At 52.9% G+C, this 13,276-nt stretch overlaps 1 protein-coding gene across 2 annotated transcripts in view; it reads right to left on the bottom strand.

Moving 5' to 3' along the window:
- The window catches only part of SCNN1B (sodium channel epithelial 1 subunit beta), a 449,291-nt gene that overhangs the window by 169,274 nt on the left and 266,741 nt on the right, over positions 1–13,276 (bottom strand). For both annotated transcript variants that reach the window (XM_069647395.1, XM_069647396.1), the window contains exons 5-6: positions 11,584–11,690; positions 140–303 (exon numbers count right to left, since the gene is read on the bottom strand). In XM_069647395.1, the coding sequence (XP_069503496.1) occupies positions 140–303; positions 11,584–11,690 (271 nt within the window). The remainder of the gene's footprint in view (positions 1–139; positions 304–11,583; positions 11,691–13,276) is intronic.

Genomic DNA, 13,276 nt, shown 5'->3' with positions numbered 1-13,276 from the left:
TTAAAATAATTTCATAAACAATCCACCAAAGTCTCTGAAACATGGTCTGTCTCGGATTAGCCCAGCTCCAACCACCCCAGACCTGTTGGCCGGCTTCCCATCAGATAGTGGCAAGCTTTGCTTTGCTGCAGTCACGTACCACGACGATGGAGATGGAGGTTTCCGCGCCAGCCATGGCGTAGATGCCCAGATCCTTGGGGAAGGGGTAGCTCCTCTGCTCGTGTATCAGCAGCCGTGCAGCGGCCGTCGACTGCAGGTAGGGGATGTACTCCTCCTGGTCAATGTCCAGGACGAGCTTAAGCCCTGTGCAGATAAAGAACATCAGAAGTCAATTTCACCAGGGCGGAAAGCAACAATGTAGTGAGTCGGGGCAAGAGACGAGGTCAAGTGCACAAAGTGAAGGCCCACCAAGCTTGAGACGGAGCCCCGCGCACATGAAGGTGGTCCGTACAGCATGGGACCGATCACGCTGCACGCGATAATTTTCGCTTCGAAGCCGTTCCACTTCGGCTGTTAAATCATGACCCCATACTTCAACACTGTACATAAGAACAGGGAGGACCTTTGCCGTGTATTAACATAACAGTCTGGATAGAGTTCCCAGCTTGCCGACCAATAAAAGCACTTACAAGGATAATTCTCGGGGTTTCAATCCAATTACTGTGCAGGCGTTAATGCAATGGAGCAAGGGACGGGGCTTTGTGGCGCACCTGGAGCTCCGTGCAGCATAAGGGGGCTTCATAGAATGGGAATCACTCTTCTCCGGTGCTGTGGAATCAGAGACACTTGCTGTGCCCTAGACTTTGGGGTACAAAAACTTCATTCTACCTTGGACTGTGGGGTCAGAGACACGTACTGTCTAATGGGGCTCCAAGGGCCCCTTTTATTCCGAGTTGTGGGGCTCAGAGGCACCGTTTCTAGAGATGGGGCTGGGTCAAAGGGATGCACACTGTGCAGAGGGGTACATTAAAAAAACAACATGGCGCCCTACGGTGCTGCAGAGTGTTAATCTGAGTTTTACCTTTGTCCAACGCACATCAACTCAGACCATCTTCTAGACCTGTAAACGCTGACCAGTGTGATGTCTCTCCCCACTGTAGCAGTGTCCACAATCTGCTCCCAATCCCTACGGCCTGGGCCTCCACTTTTTGTGTTTCAGCCACACCATTGCTAGTAGGAGACCTAGCCTGCTCTAACAGTGGCATGTGGCTCCAGTTTCTTGCTATGAACCAGGTACGGGTCCCACGGGTGGAGGTCCAGTGCCATGACATGGACCTACCGATCCCCACTGTAGCTGTGGCCAAAAGCAGTTCCTGTTTTCCATGGCCCTTGTATCCAGCTTTTAGTGCTGTGTTCAGGAGCATTGTGGCCATTTGGATCCCTAAACTGTGCTTGCAGTGCCCTTGGTCCATAGCTGCTTCCCATGGCCAGGATCATAGGTCTTCAGGGCAGCTGTTCAGCGTCATTGTCATTAGACCAACCTCACCCCTGCTGTAGCAGTGACCAAAATCAGCTCCCACTCCCATGGCCAAAGCCCCAATTTTGAAGGCTGTGTGCAGTAGCACTGTGACAAATCAACTTCCGTGGCACCAGTGGTCCAGGGATGAATATCTGTTTCTAAACCATCAATCAGCCCCACACCTCTAGTACACCAGAAGTGATCCTAACAGATTGGAAGCACAAGTACATACCTCCTTGTCCAATTTTGGTAATGTGGACAGAACAGCAGGCTTATCTCTGCAAGCTTGTGGATCGTTGGTTGGTTGCAACAGAACGAAAATACAATTATTACCCAATGATAAAAGGGACTGTACAGTCAAGGTTGTATACAAATATCAACTTTATTATTATTGCAACAGACAGTTCTAGCATACTACAAAATACAGCCCACTCTGTAAAGGAACACAGATGACAGACAGTTTCACGACGGAAAGGAATGCACTCTGCATACTGGCAGGAGGGTAGTTGGTAAAAAAAAATCAGTCAGAACTGTTCAAGGTTACTTGGTTTCAGCACCAAAGGAGCAAGTGTCGCAAATGTCACTAGGGGCCTTCTTAGAAGGACCAGGGGGACAGAACCAAAATGTACCTGATGCTTGGATTATCTTGATGTTCGACAGCATCGAGTCAGTTCCAGGACGCTTTGCAGCTTCTGCAACAGAATTCAAAATGGGAGACCGCTGTGGAATCAGGCGGCAGGCAGTTCGGCAAGCGAGGCTGGACAGATGTCTGCAGGCTGGTCTACACAGCGGCTCAGGATGAAGAATCGTTGTCTATGTGCTGGTTGGTGGATCTGGAATGCTGGTCGAGGTGTCTCGGGAAGCTTTAGTGACTGCAGCGTGACAACAGTCAGTGGTGTAGCCGGTTGCGGTTTGAAGGCCTGACTGCCATGAAAATGGATGCTGGTTGATGTTTGTAGTGGCACTCCTCCTAGCTTCTTCACAGGGCTGGGGTCATCCTTTAAGGTGGACGGCCCAAAGCTGAGGTGTTTGCATGCAACAGCCGTGTCCTTTGTTCAGAGATTCTCTGGCACTTCCCACCTATGACCCTTGCTGGCAGAACCTAGCAGGGCATGCTGTGTGCTGGCTGTGTATTGGTTCTGGAGCTGCTGGATGGGTCCTCTCAGTATGGAATCTCCCTCTGTTCCCTGGGAGATGTTTAGGGGAGGGATCTCGCTTCCCGCTTGAAAATCCTTGCCTCCCTTCACTGGTGGAAGATTTAATACAAACTGTACTTTCAGCCAGGGTCCAAATGAGTCCTTCCTGCTCCTTTCAAAGTCATCGGATGATTTGAGGGGCTCAGCCCACTTTTAAAGCCAATGGGGCCCAGTGATGGTGCAGGCTAAGCCTACCTTACGGAACCAATCCTGGGTCTCCACCAACAATCTTCATAACAATGTGTGAGGTGGTAACCAGAGTGCTTTGCAACAGGATAGGTAAGAGGTGACAACATGTACTACTAAGTCCCACCAATCTTCCTGTCCGTTGTGGATCAAAGGGTCTCTCTGGTTCATTGAGCCCTCTGTGACTCCTTTTCAAAGCGCAGGTCTCCCTTGGAGTTTGTGGTAAGAACAGACTTCTGTCTCCCTCAAATCACATACTTTGTCCCTCTGAAAGGGGGTCCCCTAGCAGGGGTTGCCTACTGTAAATAGTTGTTCAAGACATGCCACTCGTTGCCCTTCACACAGAGAGGTGGGAGCTAGCTTCAAGTTGACACATTGCATATCAAAGAGAGGTTAGTGTCCTGCCCCTTCTGTGCTCACGTCTATCGCAGGCCTGTTTCATTTAACTCATCAGTATGCTCTGTCACAGCAGAATTTTAGACAATAGACAGGGCAGATCCATGGGGCCTTTGATATTTTAATTAGGCTGGCCATGGCTGAAGGAAGGGGTTGCCTTGCCCCTTCCTGAGATGATTTGATGCATCTGTGGCTGTCACATTCCAGCTAAATATGACAGGGAGGACTGCTGCGTCTGTAGGCTGTGTCCCCCCGGAGTACACTTAACTATGTGTCTGTTGTGCAGTGAGCAATGGAAAAGGTGTGCAGATTATCCCCACACATTGAGGTTGATCTCACATCATTCATTTTACTTACAAAACTTCAAAAAAGCCCATGCAAGCACATAGTCCCTGTGTGGATGGTCGAATTCCTCATAAGCACCGTGGCCAGTGGGAGCCCTAAACTGCTCTAGCATTGTCCTGTGTGTTCCGTTGCTCACCCTGACCCAGGTCATACGTCTCCTAGGCAGTTGTTCAGCACTGTGACCAGCGCATAGCCTACCTAGCCTCTGCTGTAGCAGTTCCTGCTCCCCATGGCCTGAGCCCCCCACCTTTGAAGGCTGTTCAGCAGCATCTTTGCCAAGGGGATCCGTAAACTGCATCTGCACTGCCTTGTGTGTACTGTTGTTCCCCGTGACCCTGGCCATTCGTCACCAGGGTAGGTGTTCAGCACCATGACCAGTGTGTAGCTTGCCTAGCCCGAATTGTAGCAGTACCCAAACGTAGCCACTGCTTTCCATGGTCTCAGGCCCCCACCTTTAAAGGAAGTGTTTAGCAGCGTCTTGGCAGTAGAGCTCAAACATGATCTAGCAGTGTGCGCCAGCGGCTTCAATTGCTCCATATAATCCAAGCCATGGACCTCAAGGACAAGTGTTCAACCCCATGACCAGAATGAGGCTTTCTTAACCGCCACTGTAGCAGTGGCCAAAAGCAGGTGGCAACCAGCCTTTGGGGATATGTTCAACATCACCCCTGCCAGTGGCAGTCCTCACCTACATAACCCAGCTATACACTCTGGTTTCGGCTGCTCCCCATGACCCATGCCTTAGGTTTCCAAGGCAGGTGCACAATAATATGACCACTGCGAAGCCCAGCTAACCACAGCTTTATAGTGGTGCCTTGTTGCTGCCCATGAACCGACCCGTAGGTCCTCAGGAAGGTGGCTAGCCTAGAAATAAGATGAGCCCTTCTTATCCCACCCATTGTTCCAGCTGCGTGTTGCACAGGGACAGACGATCAAGGTCCGAGTGCTCCTGCACGGTGTCCAGTGTTGGACTGGGGCATTTCTTTGGGCACAGTGCTGCCGATTGGTCCGGCTCTCTCCGGATCCGAGATCCGGCACTACATGTGTAGCTGGATCTCAGGATCTGGCCAAAGTCAGTGCTGGAGGAAAACATGCTTTAAAAGGCTCCCGGAAACAAACTAACTTCCCCTGGTGACCCTTTTGCAAGGGGTCACAAGTAGTAACAGCCCTCAGCCACGACCCGCTTTATTTATTTATGCAATGTTTGTCGGACACATGGACCAGGATTATTTATCTATTCATGCAGTGTTTGTCGGATACTTGTATCAACAAACATTGCATAAATAAATATGCAGATATCCGATAAAAATTGCATGAATATAAAAATACCCCCATTAAAATTGGAACCATCACACAGGATGCACGTTGTTTATGGCGAACAGAAATCACCCTGTTTGAATAGAAGGGGGAGGTTTTTTAATAAAATGGGATGCAAATTGTGTCTTTTAAAGAATATTTACTCTGCAACACTGGTCACAACTATTATCCGCATAGTGAAGTAACTCATCACCAGTGCCATGGAAGTGGTTGAAAGAAATAGCGCTGTTTTAAACGAACAAGTTACTTTCTTACCTGGTAACGTTCTTTCGATGGGATGGTCCGACGACATATTCCATATCTATGACATGTAATCACCACAGCTGTGCTGCTTCGGAAACTTTTTTCGGCGTCTGCGTCGATGACGTTGAGGCGCCGTCGTCGAGGGCCTCCTCCGACGTCCGACGTCATCCGATGTGATAAGTAGGACGCACGACGCCCGTAGCCTCAGTTGTAGTTTTTTCCCCCAGAACGTGTGACACTAGCCAACTGCCAGTCAGACACAAAGCCTTGCGGAACGTAAACTGCAATCGCAAAAGAAATTCTGCAGCGGGGAAGGCAGGGCGGGAGCGATATGGAATACGTCGTCGGACCATTCCATCGAAAGAACGTTACCAGGTAAGAAAGTAACTTGTTCTTCGAGGGGATTGGGTCCTCCGACGTATTCCATATCTATGACAGACTCCCAAAGCAGTACCAGAGCAAAGAGGAGAGAAAGAATTTAGAATCAAGATTTAGAATAGCCAATCAAATAGCAGAGCAAAGGACCGCCTTGCCAAAGGCCAGATCCTGTGCTCGGATGGAATCGAGGGAATAGTGACGTACAAATGTATGTACTGAAGCCCAGGTGGCTGCATCACAGATGTTGCGAATAGGAACACCCCTCTGCAGGGCAGTAGACGCAGCCATACCCCTGGTAGAATGGACCCGCAAGCCAGCCGGTGGGTCCTTACCCGCCAAGCGGTAGCACTCCGAGATGGCCAAAATAATCCAGCGAGACAAAGTCTGTTTCGTCACAGCTTGCCCCAAACGCTTTCCAGCGTAACCAATAAAGAGTTGATCGTCCACTCTGACCTGGGACATGCGTGAAACATAAAAGCTTAAAGCTCTCCTAGGATCAAGCCTATGGAGCCTCTCCTCTTCCTAACCAGGATGCGGAGGAGGATAGAATGCCGGAAGAACAACCTTCTGGGCCAAATGAAATTCCGTCACTACCTTCGGAAGAAAAGAAGGACGAACTCTAAGGACAACCCTGTCCTTGTGAAATACAGTGAAGGGAGGCTTAACTGAAAGTGCCTGTAACTCACTCACTCTGCGAGCGGAAGTAACCGCAACTAAAAACACAGTTTTCAGAGTTAACAGCCTCAAAGGGCAAGAATGTAAAGGCTCAAACGGAGCACCCATAAGAAACTTAAGAACAAGGTTTAAATCCCAACCGGGCACCAGGAAAGGTGACGGAGGGAACACATTAGTGAGCCCTTTCAGAAACTGTGAAATCAAAGGGATTTTAAAGTAAGAACACTCTTCAGACGAGCGCTTAAAGATGGACAGCGCCGCCAGGTAAACTTTAACGGTACCCACTTGCAAGCCCCTGTGGGCCAAAGAAAGTAAAAAGGACAGAACCATGGGGATGTCACATGCAAAAGGATCCACATTCTGAACTCTGCACCAGTCGCAGAACTTACGCCAACAGCAACGGTACAGAGACTTTGTTGCTGGCCTTCGGGCCGAAAGCAACACCTCCATCACGTCCTCAGGGAGGACCCAATCCTTATACCTCAACCTTTCAGAAGCCAAGCGTGAAGGTTGAGGGATCTGACCTCTGGATGGAGAACCTGACCCCCCTCCCGTGAGAGCAGATCGTCTCGGTAGGGAAGACAACGTGGAGGGCAGATGGATAAGTCGAGAAGGTCCGGGTACCACGTCCTCCGAGCCCACGCCGGGGCAATGAGGATCATCCGGGAACCGAACTTCCGTAACCTCCGCAGCACTTGCGGGATGACGGGGACTGGAGGAAACGCGTACAGCAGCGGGAATGACCACTCCACCACGAACGCGTCTCCTAAGGCTCCTTTTGGAGGAAATTCCCGCGAGCAAAACCTTTCGCACTTCCGGTTGACACTGGAGGCGAAGAGATCCACTTGAGGGGTCCCCCAAAGGGCGAAGATCTCCAGGAGAATCTCCTGAGCCACCTCCCACTCGTGAGAGATTGCGCTCTGCCTGCTCAGAGCGTCCGCCGTCACGTTCTCGTCTCCGGCCAGATGACCTGCCGAGATCGAAACTTCCCGCTGGATGGCCCAGAACTCGAGCTGCATCGCCTCCCTGCACAGAGGAAGTGACCCTGCCCCCCCCTTTTTGTTGAGGTAGTGCATGGCCACTGTATTGTCTGTCAGGATCAGGACACTCTTACCTCGCACAGTCGGCAGAAAAGCCTTCAGGGCTAGCCTAATGGCCCTCAGCTCCAAAAGATTGATATGGAGTCTGGACTCCGACAGAGACCAACGACCGCTGACTGTCAGCCCGTTGGCATGAGCTCCCCATCCCGTGAGGGATGCATCCGTCACGATCGTCACCTCCGGCCAGGGAAGCCAAAATGGACCCCCCTTCATCAAGTTGCCTTCGACGGCCCACCACAGAAGATCCCGGGCGACCGAGGGCGGCACCTGAACCGGGTCCGACATCCTGCCGGAGGACTGCGACCCTTGCGTCTTGAGTGCCCACTGCAAAGATCTCATCCGCAGGCGAGCCTCTGGCACCAGAAGAATGCAGGATGCCATGAGGCCGAGCAACCTCAAGAACTCGAACGCAGGGAGCGTCTGGGCATGCTGAAACTTGTGCACCATCTGCTGAATGTGAAGAGCCCTCACCTGGGGAGGAAAACACTACCCCAGGGAAGTGTCGAGCACCGCTCCGATGTACTGGAGCCGCTGTGTTGGCGTCAAATGGGACTTCTTTAAATTGAGGGAGAAGCCCAGCCTGTGAAGGGAGCGGCAGGTGACGGACAGATGATCCAGGACTTGCTCGGGAGAGCTCCCCCTGATCAACCAATCGTCCAGGTAGGGGTAGACGTGAATCCCCCCTTGCCTGAGATGCGCTGCCACCACCACCATGAGCTTGGTGAAAACCCTCGGGGCGGAGGTCAATCCGAACGGCAGGACCCGAAACTGAAAGTGCGAGTCGCCAACCGCGAACCTCAGGTACTTCTTGTGCTTGGGATGGATCGGCACATGGAAGTAAGCATCCTTGAGGTCGAGTGACACCACCCAGTCCTGAAGCTGAAGGGCCTGGAGGACTTGAGAGAGAGTAACCATCTTGAACTTGTCCTTCCTGAGGAGTTTGTTCAAACCGCGCAAGTCCATGATGGGTCTCAATCCCCAGTCTTTCTTCGAAATCAAAAAATAAGGGGAATACCATCCCTTGTTCCTCTCCGCTACAGGCACCAGTTCTATGGCGCCTTTCTCCAGCAGGGCTTGAAATTCCTGCGCAAGGAGCGGATCCGGACTCTGCAAAGAGAGGTTCCCCGGTGGATTGTCGCGAGGCCTGTGCCGAAAGGGAAGACAGTAGCCTTGGGTTATGATCTCCAGAACCCACACATCTGAAGTAATGGCTTGCCACTCTACAAGATGCTGCGCCAGCCTTCCCCCAACCGGCGAACCATGGGACATGGCCTCACGACTGAGAGGGAGCGGCTGCGGCGTTACCTGAGGGCAAAGAGGCAACTGCCCGAGCGGCCTTGGCACCACGGGTACCCTGTCGTCCACCTCTGGTAACCCTGCGTTGGCCTCTTTGACTGCCAGCTCCTCTCGCTTTACTGAAGGATGAGTAATAGCGAAAGGAACCACCCCTCCACTGCTGTCCCCTAGGACGAAAAGGTGGAGGTTGGCGAACTGCACCGCCCAACGACTTCGCTGCAGCTTTTGAGGTCTGCAACCTCTCAAGGCTCTCGTCAGCCTTGCTGCCAAAAAGGTGTTCACCGTCAAAGGGCATGTTGAGGAGCCGGGACTGCACATCAGGAGCAAACCCCGACTTCCGCAACCACGCAAACCTGCGTATCACGGTGCTCGCCGCCATGGACCTACTGACGCATTCAGCTAAATCCAAACCCGACTGAACGGACTCACACATGGCATCCTTACCATCCTGGACCATAGCAAGGAAACCATCCCGTTCGTCCCCTTCGGGAATATGTTCAGCTGCCAACGCAACACAGTTCCACAGAGTGTGTGTGAAACGAGACAAGGCACAAATGGAGTTGGCCGCCTGAAGCGCCATACCACCAGAAGAAAACACTTTCTTCGCCCAGCCATCAAAACGTTTGTCGTCCCTATCAGGAGGGATGGTAGGGTACGACGCCTGCTTTGCCGGGGCCGTGGCCGCCTGCACCACCAAACTCTCCGGAGTGGGGTGCCTGGTCAAGTAGCAGGGGTCGCTACTGGCTGGACGGTATTTTCGCGACAAGGATCTGCCCACCGCCGGGAGACTCTCTGGAGCAGTCCAAGCCGCCGCCACCCTTCTCTGTAAAGCCACATGGAACGGCAGTACCGGGTCAGTTGGGGGACCAACATCAAGGATGTCCGTCAGATCATCCTGCACAAACTCCCCTGGGGGAGCAGACCATCCCAAGTACTCAGAAACCCTAGCCATAAGGCGCCGGTACGAGGAATCGGCATGAGAGCCAGGCTCGGGCCTACAAAACTCCACCTCCGGAGAGGTGTCCAGTCCACTGGCATCATGCAGTGACTGTCTCAAATCGTCAAACTGACTATGGCCCGAGACAATTTCATCTGGAACCTGACTAGGAACCAGGCCATCAGAATCCTCATCCGCCTCTGAAATATAGTCCAGGTGGCGAAAAGAAGGCACCCGAGAGTGCTTGCTCTTAACCAGAGCCTTCCTAGGGGGTTCTCCCGTGCCACGGGGTACCTCCGACACGAAAGGCGTCGATGGCGTCGAGCGAATCGGCGCCGGCGTCGAGAGAACCGGCATCAGCGCCGAGAGGATCGGCGCCGAGGAAATCGGCGTCGACGTCAGACGCAGTGCCTCCAGCATCGGCGGCGTCGACACAGCCCTCGAGGCCGGAGCCCCGAGCGTGTCCCTCGACGACCCGAGCGTCGACGGCCTCGACGACTTCCTCGAAGCCGGAACCTCGAGAAAGTCTGTCGACGCCCTCGACGCCTCAGACGTCGATGTCTTCCTCGAAGACTTCACAGGTGCACACGGTCTCGAACGCGTCGAGGACCGGGACCTGGAACGGGTACGGCGAGAACGAGTCTCCTTGTCCGAACGGCACCTCTCCCGTGACTCGTGCCGACCACTCATGCGAGCGGTGTCTCTCGACCTCACCCGACTGACCCCACTCGGGGGCGCGGACGGCTTAGTACCCTGCGACTCAAGAATCGGCAGCATTTTCTTCCCGAAGGAAGCCCATTCCTCCGGCGTCGCACGGCTGGTGGGGTAAGCGACGTGCCGGGCAGAGTCCTCCGAGGAGGACCCGGAAGACGACCGGTGTCGGCGCTTCCGAGAACGCCTCGAAGAGGCTGAGGAGTGGCGAGACCGACTCCTAGAAGGAGACCCACGAGACTTCCGACGATGACGCGGAGAGTCACCCCTCGAATCATCCGTCGAAAGCCCCGCAGACTTTGACTTCCTGGGCTTGGACACCCGACCTACCGACAACTTCTTCTTACGTTCGCGTAAGGCTTTGGACGTGAGCGACTGGAAGTCGATACAGTCATCCGTGTCGTGGGCCTCCCCGAGGCACCAGAGGCAGGCGTCGTGCGAGTACGTCACCGACATCTTGGACCCACACTCCCCGCACTTCTTGAAACCCGGACGCGGGGTCGAAGACGAAGTAGAAGACATCTTCACACGAAGGATTTGTTCACAAAACGAACAGGTTCGAAGAACCGAGAAGAACAGAACTCCAAAGAGTCGAGGCGTGAACCGAGAATCACGAAGCAACACGTTCGCGGAAAAAAACGGAACTGAGGCTACGGGCGTCGTGCGTCCTACTTATCACATCGGATGACGTCGGAGGAGGCCCTCGACGACAGCGCATCGACGTCATTGACGCAGGACGCAGACGCCGAAAAAAGTTTCCGAAGCAGCACAGCTGTGGTGATTACATGTCATAGATATGGAATACGTCGGAGGACCCAATCCCCTCGAATATTATTTTGGACATTTCCTTTGATCGGAGGTCAACTGCCAGCTCCGTCCCCCTACACCCAGCCTCATTGGGCACTGCCCCCCAAACTCCACCCCATCCCCGGCCCTTGTGGGATCCCCCACCATTTTTTTTCCATTTCCACCGCTGTTCGGGCACCAATGAAAAAGTGGTCCACAGCTGCAAATGGCAATTAACAAACTGGCCCGCAATAACAAAAAATTGCCCACTTTGACCCAAAAAAATTGGCCAACACTAACATTTCGTGTTTTGGGTTCGAGCATTGTCCAATAGGCCAGTCTGGGCCTGGATCTGTATAGCTCCGCCTAGCTTCGCCTGCCCTGGTTTTCAGCACCATGGCCAGAGTTACCGCTCTGCTCCCCATACCTCTTCCCGGGACTTACCGTGGCAGCAGTGAGGGGCCCGCGGGGTTCTCCAGCACCATGGCCAGCGGCACATCCCAATTCCCGCCCCCTCCCAGCAACTGAAGCGTACACGAGACTGACAACGTCACTCACCGAACTCCGCTCCAGGATTGGCCGAGTACATCAGCTTCTGCCCCTCTTGGCCCCAGTTAAAGACGAAGCAATTTCCATAGTCTGGGCTATATATCTGGGTGAAATTTCTGGAAGGAAAAACAGAGTTACGTCAGAATGTAATCATTCACATATAGCCCGGCGTTCTTCCGGGCTCCACCACGAATACTGCGGGAGATCAAGTACTGAAATGACAGGTGTGGTACAGGCTCAGGGAGATTGCATGCACTGCCAGAGCTGTGTGCAGGGTCCCCGTGCTGGACAAGTAGAGGGTGCTGCTGCTCAGGGCGGAGGTGAACCGAGGGAGCTACTCTTGCCGTCTGCGTGATGCAGGGGTCTGCAGGCAGCCCGCGACTCTTCAGATGCTTTTAACTAAAAGTTAGGAGTCGGCATCCAAACATGTGGAGGTCTAAAGATTGCCCACTCCTGAGGTACTGACATAAAAAAGGGGTGTCACGGGCAAGGATTGAGGTGCATTGGTACAACTGTATGTGGCCCCACTACTGTACTAGCCGATGCCACCGGTAGGTCAGGCTCCTCTGACAATCTGTGGACACATAACTTTATTACTCCAAACACGGGAGCTGCTTTTCCAGGGCTGGGGTGCAGTGAAGATGATCAGGGTACTTACTAGCTGAAAGCGCAAAAGGCAGGACGGGCAGGAATGAGGACAATGGAGGGAACTCATTGGGGCTCTTAGTATGGAACTGTCCACTGGGGTGCATTGTGAAAACTGAGTGCAATACAGGCGGCGAGTCCGGCTGGGGTCTCGGATTAGCTGAAGGAAAGATTCAGAGCGGGTTGGGAAGGGCTGCTCCAGACGTGTAGGCAGGCCACGAGGAGCTTCCCATGACAGTCTTGTTCAAAGAGCCCCTTACTACTCTGGTTTTGAATGCTGTGGTTAAAATACAACTCGATTCTACAAATAGTGCCTGCATACACAGTTTTGCAGTTGTGTAGGACTTTGAATGGCAGGTGTTGCCATTGCCCAACTCAATGCACTCTATACACCTCCATATGTTGGAGGTATAAATCGGACCCGATAGGATTACAACCTGCAACCCTTTTTTCAAATGAAAGTCATTTACGGTCATATTTTGAAAAAGTGCCATTGAAGAAATGTGTGTATGTCACCAACTCAGTGAAAGGTCACAGTGAACTTGGAGTAATACCAATACCATCAAGGAAAACGGAAGGGACCGGGAAGGAGAGCTGGAAACAAGAGCCAGAGTGGGTGAAACAGAGCCAGATAAACAAAAAACTAAAAAAAAAAAAGGGAGTAGCCTGGGGCACAAACCCTGACAAATGGCCAGAGAACCTGGAATGCGCTAAACTGCAAGAGATGTGGAGCCAGAAGCACAGGGGGACCAGGAGCAGGAGGGAACCAGGAGCAAGGAAAGCAGGCATAGAGGCCAGAGAACTAGACAGGAAGGACTCCTGGAACAGGCAGCAGCGGCAGTAATGCCAGGATGGAAGAACCTGGAATGCCCTAAACTGCAAGAGATGTGGAGCCAGAAGCATAGAGGCACAGGAGCGGGAGGGAACCAGGAGCAAGGAGAGCAGGCATAGAGGCCAGAGAACTAGACAGGAAGGACTCGTGGAACAGGCAGCAGCGGCAGTAATGCCAGGATGGAAGAACCTGGAATGCCCTAAACTGCAAGAGATGTGGAGCCAG

The sequence above is a fragment of the Ambystoma mexicanum genome, chromosome 2q (assembly GCF_040938575.1).
Source record: "Ambystoma mexicanum isolate Mex_15411 chromosome 2q, UKY_AmexF1_1, whole genome shotgun sequence".
Taxonomy (NCBI): Eukaryota; Metazoa; Chordata; class Amphibia; order Caudata; family Ambystomatidae; genus Ambystoma; species Ambystoma mexicanum.
The sequence above is the reverse complement of the archived record's forward strand: the minus strand, read 5'-3'. Positions and strand labels throughout refer to the sequence as shown.